The following is a 13,014-nucleotide window of genomic DNA, read 5'->3' on the forward strand; positions in this document are numbered from 1 at the left end:
GAAGGCCCCGGGTAACCAGGGTAAACATCGGGTTACTAAGCGCAGGGCCGCGCTTAGTAACCCGATGTTTACCCTGGTTACCATCGTAAAAGTAAAAAAACAAACAAACAGTACATACTCACATTCCGGTGTCCGTCAGGTCCCTTGCCGTCTGCTTCCCGCTCTGACTGAGTGCCGCCGTAAAGTGAAAGCAGATCACAGCGGTGACGTCACCGCTGCGCTCTGCTCTTACTTTACGGCCGGCAGTCAGTCAAAGCGGGAAGCAGACGGCAAGGGACCTGACGGACACCGGAATGTGAGTATGTACTGTTTGTTTGTTTTTTTACTTTTACGATGGTAACCAGGGTAAACATTGGGTTACTAAGCGCGGCCCTGCGCTTAGTAACCCGATGTTTACCCTGGTTACAAGCGAACGCATCGTTGGATCGGTGTCACACACACCGATCCAATGATGACAGTGGGAGATCCAGCGACGAAAGAAAGTTCCAAACGATCTGCTACGACGTACGATTCTCAGCAGGGTCCCTGATCGCTGCTGCGTGTCAGACACAGCGATATCGTATGGATATCGCTGGAACGTCACGGATCGTACCGTCGTAGCGTCAAAAGTGCCACTGTGAGACAGTACCCTAAGGTGGAGGGATATCAATGGCTGCTGTAAGGGTTGGGGTGTTACGTTTAGTACAAAATATAGAGACATAGCGACCCTCTGAGTCTACCATGACTTAATATAGTGTCACTTTAAGGTATTTTGTGTCACATAAGCACCTAAGTCACTTCAAATGTTATGTGGTCCCTAAAAGAAAAGTAAATTTTGCTGGAAAAAATGAAAAGTTGCTGATAAATGATTAGCCTTTCTCCCTTCCTAAAAAAACAAAAAAAGAGGTTTTAAAAACTATGCAAATGTAAAGTAAAGAAGACATATGGGAAATGTTATTTATTAACTATAGTGTGAGATAAAACTCTGATTTAAGGACATCAAACAAATCAAAGTTTGAAATGGGAGAAATGTTCTACCCTGTCAAATTTTATTTTAGATATTTTCAAAAATGAAAATCATACCGACCAAAATTTACCATCAATGTGAAGTACAATGCGTCATTGAAAAAAAAAACATTCTCAGAATCAGAGGGATATGTTGAAGCATTTCAGAGTTATTACCAGTTATACTAGTCAGATTTAAAAAATTAGGCCCAGTCATTAACGTACAAAGAGGCTCGGTCCAAAAGGATTAAAGGTGTTGGCAACTATTTGTTTTCTTAATAGATGGCCCATCTTTACGAAAGGCCATGAATATCTTATCCAGGGAGTGGGGCAGCAACAGATGTTCTCAGATTCGGCTACAACACAGAAGCGCCATCAGGTCTATAACAGCCAGGTTTTCAGATCCAGCAGTCTATGAATAAATGAGAGTTGTATCTGCAATACCCGTATGCAGCCACTATAGGTTTAGAGAGCTGTTTTCTGGCCTACACAGGTAATCGCTGATTGGCGAGTGTGTTGGGTGTCACAATATGACTTATCCTAAGGCTAGGCAGTCAAAAATAAGTAGCGGCCAACCTCTAACTTTAGACTTCTAGAGACAAGACTAGGCATTTGCTTTATAAATTGCATTGTCAGAAACATGGATAGGTTATAACTGAAGTTTCAATGTCAGGCATGTCAAATAAGCGACTGAGAAAAAATAATCAAGATAACTGGCAAATACCTGCTGGAATCTTTGTTTCCTTAGTAGCCGGTGTGGCCTTCATGCTACTCTGTGGTAAACTTTTTCTTGATTCACCGTTGTTGGGCATAAAAGTAGAAGATTTCCTGGCCGGTGTCTTTACCAAAGAATATTTGTGCTCATTGTCCTTTGTTGCTCCAGAAAACCTGAATAGGAAGCCAACATGAGAACTAACATACTAAACTTAGTATATTTGTCGGTTTATAAAAAGCACCCGATTATAAGATGCACCTAGATTTTAGAGAGGAAAATAAGAAAAAAATATTTTGAGCCAAATACTGTGCAAAAACCTTTAATAAAAAACAAAAATATTTTCTGTGGATGACACTGTTATGGAGGGATCTGTGAATTACAGTAGAGTGCCTACAGTATATTGTCACTACAACCCCCTCATCCTCATGAATACACCCACTTACTGTATACATGGATGTATTCTGAAAGATTAGGGAGGTTGTAAGAGAATGGTCAGCCATAATATACTGAACAGCCATGTTGGCTCTAGCAGCCATCTTGTGCAAAGTTAGAAACCAACTGATTATGCTTCTAAAAAGCTAATAAAATGTACTTCTGAAAGTCCTAGACAGATTAGAGACACCGGATAAGATCATAGCCATTAGAAGGTATAGCTGGCATACACATGGGTTAATTGGATCAGAAAAAGGGTAACATATGGTAATAAATAAGTGCATTTGTTGTGGTGATATTGGAAAATAGACATGTGATGTGATCAATGACAGTAGCTAAAAGGAACATGTAGATTAACGAGTTCTAATGGAGCTTGGGCAAAAAAGTCTCAAAGTCATTACACTTAACTATTGTTTTGTACTTGAATGTATGTATTTCTTCGCAGTATGATGTTATCATGTATACGCCCTTTTGTGGCAATGTGCTTTCTTTGTATCATGTATAAAAAGCCCGTTACTGTTGTTCGGTGCCATAACACCACCATCCTGCCGCCATGCCACACCATCTGCCGGGCTATGGCCAGAACATTGCCAGATGTCCCAGTGTCACTTTGCCTGTCTGGACTGATGTTCGTGCCAGCATGCTTTGTCTAACTGACTTTCCATGTGCTGTTCTGCTGCGAAATCTCGGAATAAACTTTAGTCCCAGCTTGATAAGATGATTGCCTACATATTTTTCTTGGCTCTTCCAGCGCTCAGTAAGGATTTTCTTACAGAGGTGGTAGTCACATTTGCAATAACCACTTTGGACACTACATTAAAGTGTATATTTACACAAAATATGGCTAGAACCCCCCATCATCCCTCAGAATATACCCACTGATACAGTATATTCTGAAGGATGATGGGGGTTGTTTGCTCACCTTTCCTAAAAGGATCTTGGACTTATGAGTACCGTAATTGCAACATTAAATAGTGTGCAGGGACAGATACGTGATTGGTGGAGGCAACTCAGCAATAGTTCCCTCCACCAATCACTATCAATCCCTGAGGAGGAGGAGAATCACTCTTCTCTCCCTCCTCAGCTTTAGGCCTTTCACACATCCTTGTCTCTGGTACGTGTGGTGACAGTTTTCACATGTACCGGAGACACTGACAAACGTAGACCCATTCAAATAAAAGGGTCTGTGGACATGTCAGTTAGTTTCCACGGACCATGTGTCCATGTGCCCCACACGTACACGTCTGTTTGTTTATTACCGTCAGCACGGGCGGCAAAACGTGAGACAAGCATCGGCACCGGGGAAGAAGAGCTACAGTAAGCGCTGTTCCCTGACGCTGAAGACGGCTCTCATCATTCTCCCTTGGCCTGCCAGCGCGAGCAGAGGAGGAAGATGAGAGTTATATTCAAGTCAAAACAATGACTGCAGGTGGGGGGCTTTTTGGACTATTACTCCCATCAACCTACACCTGCTGCCACTAATAACAGTGATGATGGGGATATTCCTCACCCGCCGCCCGCGATATATCTAAATGAATGAAAACCCCGGTGTGGGTTCCCCTGTAATTTTCTATAACCAGCCAGGCAAAACTCACAGCTGAGGGCTGCAATGCTCAGCAAGGTTGGTTATCAAGAATAGAGGGGTCCACACACCTTATTATTTAAATAAATGATTAAAAAAACAGTATGGGGTTCCCCCCCATTTTTCACAACCAGCCTTTCTAAAGCAGACAGCTGGGGGTTGTTATTCTCAGGCTGGTAAGGGGCCAATGACAAAGCCAGTACACCCCCCCTCCCCCCTGAGCCTTAAAAAAAAAGCAGCCCGCAGCTGCCCAGAAAAAAAAAAAAGTAGATGTGGGGTTTTGGGCTGGCTATGTCATAGTCCCCTTACCAGCCTGAGAACACCAGCCCCCAGCTGTCAGCTTTAGAAAGGCTGGTTGTAAAAAATGGGGGGGAAGCACATGCTGCTTTTTTTCATCATTTATTTAAATAATTAAAAATAAGGCATGGGGTTGATGTCACCTTTGTATTGTCTGGTGACATCAAGCCCACGGATTAGTTTTGGAGAAGCGTCTAAGACACCTATCCATTACTAATCCTATAGTTGTATTGTAAATAAAGACACAGACAGAATTAAGTCCTTTATTAGGAATAAAACAAAAAAGGTTTTACTTTTTTATTTAAAAATAAACAGTTATACTCAACTAATGCCTAGTTCCACTGAAGCCCTCAATCTCCAGTAATAAAAATAAAATAAAAACAAACAACAATATACCATACCTGCCTGTCGTTCTGTCCCATGCCATAATCCATATCTGGGGAAAAACAGTTATCAACCTGGACGGTGCCAAGATGCGGCCGTCCAGGCTGAAAACCACTGGTGAATGAGCTGCTGGGAGCTCAGCATCATTGACCAGTGGTGACATCAGTGGCCGGGCCGAGAGCTCCATCTGCGCCTACACCGCATCCATGGACATTTTCCTACAGACAGAGGCTGCTAGTCCTGAACGCGGTATGCCTCAATATTGTCAAACTAATCCAACGTACAATAGTGGATTTGGAAGTCCCTTACAACAACCAGAGATGACAAATAGGGCTTCAGAGAGGCGAAAGGAAGCAGTCCTTGAGAGGTATACTCGGATAGCTCTGAACAGACCCAACTTGTGGAGGGACTTCTCCAGAAGATGAACCGGAGAGAGACAGAGAAGGAAGGATGATGTCTTAATTAATGTGAAATGCAGAAACCACCTTAGGCAAGAAATAAGGAACAGGTCTGACAACTACCTTGTCCTGATGGAGAATCAGGAACGGAGAACGGCAGGCAGGACATTGCCGCTAACGCCACTTTCCATGACAGGAGAGAAGATGGAATGTTTTGAATGGGCTCAAAAGTAGCGCGCTGGAATGCGCCAAGGACAAGATTAAGATCCCATGGATCTATCGGGGGACGATAAGGAGGTGCCAGATGGGCGAGTCCTTGAAGAAAAGTCTTTACCTGGGAACGGGAAGCCAGATTTCCTTGGAAAAGAATTGACAGAGCGGAAACTTCACCCATAAGGGTACTGAGTGACAGACCAGAGTCAAGACCCGCTTGTAGAAAACAAAGGACGAAAGGAAAGGGAAAAAAACCAAAACAAACAAAAAAAAAAACACTACACCGAAAGAAGGCCTTCCTCTTGCCCTAATCATGGTCTAAATGACCTGATTGGAAAAACCTGCCTCCCTCAGGGCTGCAGCCTCAACGGCCATGCCGTTAAATTCAGACACTGAACTCTGGTGGAAAAGGGGGCCTTGTGAGAAGATCTGGACGGTCTGGAAGCCTACATACATACATATACACACTAGCTGAAGAGCCCAGCATTGCCTGGGCATAGTAAATATCTGTGGTTAGTTATAGCACCTCACTTCTCTTATTTTCACATCACGACTCTCATTTTCCCACTTATTCCAAAGACATACTGATAGGGAATTTAGATTGTGAGCCCCATCGGGGACAGCGATGATAATATGTAAAACTGTAAAGCGCTGCGTAATATGTTAGCGCTATATAAAAATAAAGATTATTATTATTATTATTACACCTCTCATTTTCCCCCTCACTCCTCTCATTCCCCCTAAGGCCATGTTCACACGATCCTTTTTTTGATCCTTTTTTTTTCAGGTCCTTTTTCCATGCAGGGTACAGTCCAATGTTACTCTATGGAAAACAAAAACCGCTGTGCCCACTATCCTTTTTTTCTCAGGCAAATCCGCGAGGATTTGCCTGCAGAAAAAAAGAAGTACCATGTCACTTCTTTCTGCGGATTCAGCTCCTGTTTTCAACAGGCACCAATAGGAAAGTGCTGTTGAAAACCCGCAGAGGAATCTGCAGAAGAAACTGCAGGAAAATCAGCAGTGCAGTTTTGCACTGCGGGTTTTCCAAATCAGGACCTGAAAAAAAAAGGATCAAAAAAAGGATCGTGTGAACATGGCCTAACACTTGTCATTTCGACCTCACATCTGTCATTTTCCGATCACTCCACTATTTTCCCCTCACTCCTCATTTTGCACTCTCACCTTTTCCCCTCACATCTCTCATTTTCCCCTCAGTATATACATGTTTGTCATCTCCCTTATACAGTTATATGAAAAAGTTTGGGCACCCCTATTAATCTTAAGCTTCATGTTTTATAAAAATTGTTTTTTTTTGCAACAGCTATTTCAGTTTCATATATCTAATAACTGTTGGACACAGTAATGTTTCTGCCTTGAAATGAGGTTTATTGTACTAACCGAAAATGTGCAATCTGCATTCAAACAAAATTTGACAGGTGCATAAGTATGGGCACCTCACCAGAAAAATGACATTAATATTTAGTAGATCCTCCTTTTGCAAAAATAACAGCCTCTAGTCGCTTCCTGTAGTTTTTAATGAGTTCCTGGATGAAGGTATTTTTGACCATTCCTCTTTACAAAACAATTCCAATTCAGTTAAGTTTGACGGTCGCCGAGCATGGACAGCCCTCTTCAAATGATCCCACAGATGTTCAATGATATTCAGGTCTGGGGACTGGGATGGCCATTCCAGAACAGTGTAATTGTTCATCTGCATGAATGCCTGAGAAGATTTGGAGCGGTGTTTTGGATCATTGTCTTGCTGAAAGATCCATCCCCTGTGTAACTTCAACTTTGTCACTGATTCATGAACATTATTGTCAAGAATCTGCTGATACTGAGAGGAATCCATGCGTCCCTCAACTTACAAGATTCCCGGTGCCGGCACTGGCCACACAGCCCCAAAGCATGATGGAACCTCCACCAAATTTTACTGTGGGTAGCAAGTGTTTTTCTTGGAATGCTGTGTTTTTTTTGCCGCCATGCATAACGCCTTTTTGTATGACCAAACAACTCAATCTTGGTTTCATCAGTCCACAGGACCTTCTTCCAAAAGGAAATTGGCTTCTCCAAATGTGCTTTTGCATACCTCAGCCGACTCTGTGGCGTGCTTGCAGAAACGGCTTCTTTTGCATCACTCTCCCATACAGCTTCTCCTTGTGCAAAGTGCATTGTATAGTTGACCGATGCAGCGACACCATCTGCAGCAAGTTGATGCTGCAGCTTTCTGGAGGTGGTCTGAGGATTGTCCTTGACTGATCTCATCATTCTTCTTCTCTGCCTTTCTGATGTTTTTCTTGGCCTGCCACTTCTGGCCTTAACAAGAACTGTACCCGTGTTCTTCTATTTCCTTACTATGTTCCTCACAGTGGAAATTGACAGGTTAAATCTCTGAGACAGCTTTTTGTATCCTTCCCCTGAACAACTATGTTGAATAATCTTTATTTTCAGATCATTTGACAGTTGTTTTGATGAGCCCATGATGCCACTCTTCAGAGGAGATTCAAACAGGAGAACAACTTGCAAGTGGCCACTTTAAGTAGCTTTTCTCATGATTGCATATGCCTGGCTATGAAGTTCAAAGCTCAATGAGGTTACAAAACCAAAAAAAAGTGCTTTAGTAAGTCAGTAAAAAGTAGGTAGGAGTATTTAAAACAAGAAAATGATAAGGGTGCCCATACTTATGCACCTGTCAAATTTTGTTTGAATGCAGATTGCACATTTTCTGTTAGTACAATAAACCTCATTTTAAGGCAGAAACATTACTGTGTCCAACAGTTATTAGATATATGAAACTGAAATGGCTGTTGCAAAAAAAAAACAAAAAACAATTTTTATAAAACATGAAGCTTAAGATTAACCCCTTCATGACCCAGCCTATTTTGGCCTTAATGACCTTGCCGTTTTTTGCAATTCTGACCAGTGTCCCTTTATGAGGTAATAAGTCAGGAACTCTTAAACGGATCCTAGCGATTCTGAGATTGTTTTTTCGTGACATATTGGGCTTCATGTTAGTGGTAAATTTAGGTCAATAATTTCTGAGTTTATTTGTGAAAAAAACGGAAATTTGGCAAAAATTTTGAAAATTTCGCAATTTTCACATTTTGAATTTTTATTCTGTTAAACCAGAGAGTTATGTGACACAAAATAGTTAATAAATAACATTTCCCACATGTCTACTTTACATCAGCACAATTTTGGAAACAAATTTTTTTTTTGTTAGGAAGTTATAAGGGTTAATATTTGACCAGTGATTTCTCATTTTTACAACAAAATTTACAAAACCATTTTTTTTAGGGACCACCTCACATTTGAAGTCAGTTTGAGGGTTCTATATGGCTGAAAATACCCAAAAGTGACACCATTCTAAAAACTGCACCCCTCAAGGTGCTCAAAACCACATTCAAGAAGTTTATTAACCCTTCAGGTGTTTCACAGCAGCAGAAGCAACATGGAAGGAAAAAATGAATATTTAACTTTTTAGTCACAAAAATGATCTTTTAGCGAATTTTTTTTTATTTTCCCAAGGGTAAAAGGAGAAACTGGACCACGAACGTTGTTGTCCAATTTGTCCTGAGTACGCTGATACCTCATATGTGGGGGTAAACCACTGTTTGGGCGCACGGCAGGGCTCGGAAGGGAAGGATCGCCATTTGACTTTTTGAATGAAAAATTGGCTCCAATCTTTAGCGGACACCATGTCGCGTTTGGAGAGCCCCCGTGTGCCTAAACATTGGAGCTCCCCCACAAGTGACCCCATTTTGGAAACTAGACCCCCCAAGGAACTTATCTAGAAACATAGTGAGCACTTTAAACCCCCAGGTGCTTCACAAATTGATCCGTAAAAATGAAACAGTACTTTATTTTCACAAAAAAATTATTTTAGCCTCAATTTTTTCATTTTCACATGGGCAACAGGATAAAATGGATCCTAAAATTTGTTGGACAATTTCTCCTGAGTACGCCGATACCTCATATGTGGGGGTAAACCACTGTTTGGGTGCACGGCAAGGCTCGGAAGGGGAGGCGTGCCATTTGACTTTTTGAATGGAAAATTAGCTCCAATCGTTAGCGGACACCATGTCGCGTTTGGAGAGCCCCTGTGTGCCTAAACATTGGAGCTCCCCTACAAGTGACCCCATTTTGGAAACTAGACCCCCCAAGGAACTTATCTAGATGCATAGTGAGCACTTATAACCCCCAGGTGCTTCACAGAAGTTTATAACGCAGAGCCGTGAAAATAAAATATAATTTTTCTTTCCTCAAAAATGATTTTAGCCCAGAATTTTTTATTTTCCCAAGGGTAATAGGATAAATTGGACCCCAAATGTTGTTGTCCAGTTTGTCCTGAGTACGATGATACCCCACATGTGGGGGTAAACCACTGTTTGGGCGCACGGCAGGGCTCGGAAGGGAAGGCACGCCATTTGGCTTTTTGAATGGAAAATTAGCTCCAATCATTAGCGGACACCATGTCGCGTTTGGAGAGCCCCTGTGTGCCTAAACATTGGAGCTCCCGCACAAGTGACCCCATTTTGGAAACTAGACCTCCCAAGGAACTAATCTAGATGTGTGGTGAGCACTTTGAACCCCCAAGTGCTTCACAGAAGTTTATAACGCAGAGCCGTGAAAATAATGTGTTTCCTTTCCTCAAAAATATTTTTTTAGCCCAGAATTTTTTATTTTTGCAAGGGTAACAGGAGAAATTGGACCCCAAAAGTTGTTGTCCAGTTTCTTCTGAGTACGCTGATACCCCATATGTGGGGGTAAACCACTGTTTGGGCACATGCCGGGGCTCGGAAGGGAAGTAGTGACGTTTTGGAATGCAGACTTTGATGGAATGGTCTGCGGGCATCATGTTACGTTTGCAGAGCCCCTGATATGCCTAAACAGTAGAAACCCCCCACAAGTGACCCCATTTTGGAAACTAGACCCCCCAAGGAACTTATCTAGATGTGTGATGAGCACGTTCAACCCCCAAGTGCTTCACAGAAGTTTACAACGCAGAGCCGTGAAAAAAAAAAAATCATTTTTCTTTCCTCAAAAAAGATGTTTTAGCAAGCAATTTTTTATTTTCACAAGGGTAACAGGAGAAATTGGGCCCCAATATTTGTTGCCCAGTTTGTTGTGAGCGTGCTGGTACCCCATATGTGGGGGTAAACCACTGTTTGGGCGCACGTCAGGGCTCGGAAGGGAAGTAGTGACATTTGAAATGCAGACTTTGATGGAATGGTCTGCGGGCATCACGTTGCATTTGCAGAGCCCCTGATGTGCCTAAACAGTGGAAACCCCTCAATTCTAACTTCAACACTAACCCCAACACACCCCTAATCCTAATCCCAACTGTAGCCATAACCCTAACCCCAACACACCCCTAACCACAACCCTAACCCCAACACACCCGTAACCCTAATTCCAACCCTAATCCTAACCTTAATCCCAACCCTAACCCTAATCCCAACCCTAACCACAACTGTAACCCCAACACACCCCTAACCCTATCCGTAACCCTAACCACAAGCCTAATCTTAACCCTATTTCCAACCCTAGCCCTAATTCCAACCCTAACCCTAAGGCTATGTGCCCACGTTGCGGATTCGTGTGAGATTATTACGCACGATTTTTGAAAAATCTGCAGGTAAAAGGCACTGCGTTTTACCTGCGGATTTACAGCAGATTTCCAGTGTTTTTTTGTGCGGATTTCACCTGCGGATTCCTATTGAGGAACAGGTGTAAAACGCTGCGGAATCTGCACAAAATTGACATGATGCGGAAAATACAACGCGTTTCCGCACGGAATTTTCAGCACCATGGGCACAGCGGATTTGGTTTTCCATAGGTGTACATGGTACTGTAAACCTGATGGAAAACTGCTACGAATTTGCAGCGGCCAATCCGCTGCGGATCCGCGGCCAATCCGCTGCGGATCCGCGGCCAAATCCGCACTGTGTGCACATGCCATAACCCTACCCCTACCCGTAACCCTAACCCTACCCCTAGTTCTAACCCTAGTTCTAACCCTAACCCTAGTGGAAAAAGAAAAAAAAATATTTTCTTTATTTTATTATTGTCCCTACCTATGGGGGTGATAAAGGGGGGGGTTATTTATTATTTTTTTTATTTTGATCGCTGTGATAGAACCTTACCACAGCGATCAAAATGTACTTCTAACGAATCTGCCGGCCGGCAGATTCGGCGGGCGCATTGCGCATGCGCCCGCCATTTTGGAAGATGGCGGCGCCCATGAAGAAGACGGACCGACACCGGGAGCCTCGGTAAGTATAAGGGGGGGGAGATCGGGGCACGGGGGGGGGGGGGGGGGGGGGGGGGGGGGGGCGTCGGAGCACGGGGGGGGGGGGGGGGGGTATAGGGGGGTGACATAGGAGCACGGGGGGGGGGGGGGGTTTGGACAGGAGGACGGGGGAGCGGAGCACAGGACGGAGGGGACTACAGGACGGAGGGGACTACGGGACAGTTCGGTGGCTTGGGGGGGGCGATCGGTGGGGTGGGGGTCACTTCAGTATTTCCAGCCATGGCCGATGATATTGCAGCATCGGCCATGGCTGGATTGTAATATTTCACCAGTTTTTTTAGGTGAAATATTACAAATCGCTCTGATTGGCAGTTTCACTTTCAACTGCCAATCAGAGCGATCGTAGCCCAAGGGGGGGGGGGAGTGAAGCCACCCCCCCTGGGCTGAAGCACCACTCCCCCTGTCCCTGCAGATCGGGTGAAATTGGAGTTAACCCTTTCACCCGATCTGCAGGGACGCGATCATTCCATGACGCATACGCTGCGTCACAGGTCGGATTGGCACCGACTTTCATGACCCAGCGTATGCGTCAAAGGTCGGGAAGAGGTGCCCAAACATTTTCATATAACTGTATACAGTAGACACCTGTATGTCATCTCCTGTATATAGTATATACCTGTATGTCATCTCCTCCTGTATATTGTATATACCTATGTGTCATCTCCTCCTATATATAGTATATACCTGTATGTCATCTCCTGTATAGAGTATATACTGTACCTGTATGTCATCTCCCCTGTATATAGTATATACCTGCTGTATGTCATCTCCTCCTCTATATACCTATGTGTCAACTCCTCCTGTATATTGTATATACCTATGTGTCATCTCCTCCTGTATATAGTATATACCTGCAAGTCATCTCCTCCTGTATATAGTATATACCTGTGTGTCATCTCCTCCTATATATAGTATATACCTGCAAGTCATCTCCTGTATATAGTATATACCTGTGTGTCATCTCCTCCTGTATTAGACCTCATTCACACATTATTTGGTCAGTATTTTTACCTCAGTATTGGTAAGCTAAATTGGCTGCCTGATAAATCCCCAGCCAACAGGAAGCCCTCTCCCCTGGCAGTATATATTAGCTCACACATACACAATAGACAGGTCATGTGACTGACAGCTGCCGTATTTCCTATATGGTACATTTGTTGCTCTTGTAGTTTGTCTGCTTATTAATCAGATTTTTATTTTGAAGGATAATACCAGACTTGTGTGTTTTAGGGCGAGTTTCATGCGTCATGTTGTGTGTGTTGAGTTTTGTGTGGCGACATGCGTGTAGCAACTTTTTGTGTGTCGAGTTGCATGTGACAGGTTAGTGTAGTAAGTTGTGTGCAGCAAGTTTTGCGCATGGCGAGTGTGGTATGCACCGTCGCAGCTACAGCCACAAAATACAGGAGGACATGACATACAGGTACATACTATATACAGGGGAGATGACACACAGGAATATACTATATACAGAAGGAGATGACTTAGGCTAGGTTCACATTGCGTTAATGGCAATGCGCTGACGGCATCCGTTACATAGCGGCACTAACGGTATGTAATGGATGCGTTAGCGCACCCATTAACTGCCATTATGTAGCGCATCGCTAACGCATGTCATAATCGGCATGCGTTAGCGATGTGCAACGTTTTCGGGTCAATCACCGCTAGCACAGATGGAGCATCTGCGCGATCGCATAAC

General features: G+C 43.5%; 1 protein-coding gene across 3 annotated transcripts in view; it reads right to left on the minus strand.

Annotated features, from left to right (window-relative positions):
- The window catches only part of NUSAP1 (nucleolar and spindle associated protein 1), a 143,919-nt gene that overhangs the window by 54,571 nt on the left and 76,334 nt on the right, over positions 1–13,014 (minus strand). For all 3 annotated transcript variants that reach the window (XR_013215106.1, XM_077260697.1, XM_077260698.1), the window contains exon 9: positions 1,709–1,872. Coding sequence is in view for 2 of the 3 variants with exons in the window: in XM_077260697.1 (XP_077116812.1) it covers positions 1,709–1,872 (164 nt within the window). In the remaining variant the exon portion in view is untranslated. The remainder of the gene's footprint in view (positions 1–1,708; positions 1,873–13,014) is intronic.

The sequence above is a fragment of the Ranitomeya variabilis genome, chromosome 1, assembly GCF_051348905.1.
Source record: "Ranitomeya variabilis isolate aRanVar5 chromosome 1, aRanVar5.hap1, whole genome shotgun sequence".
NCBI lineage: Eukaryota > Metazoa > Chordata > Amphibia > Anura > Dendrobatidae > Ranitomeya > Ranitomeya variabilis.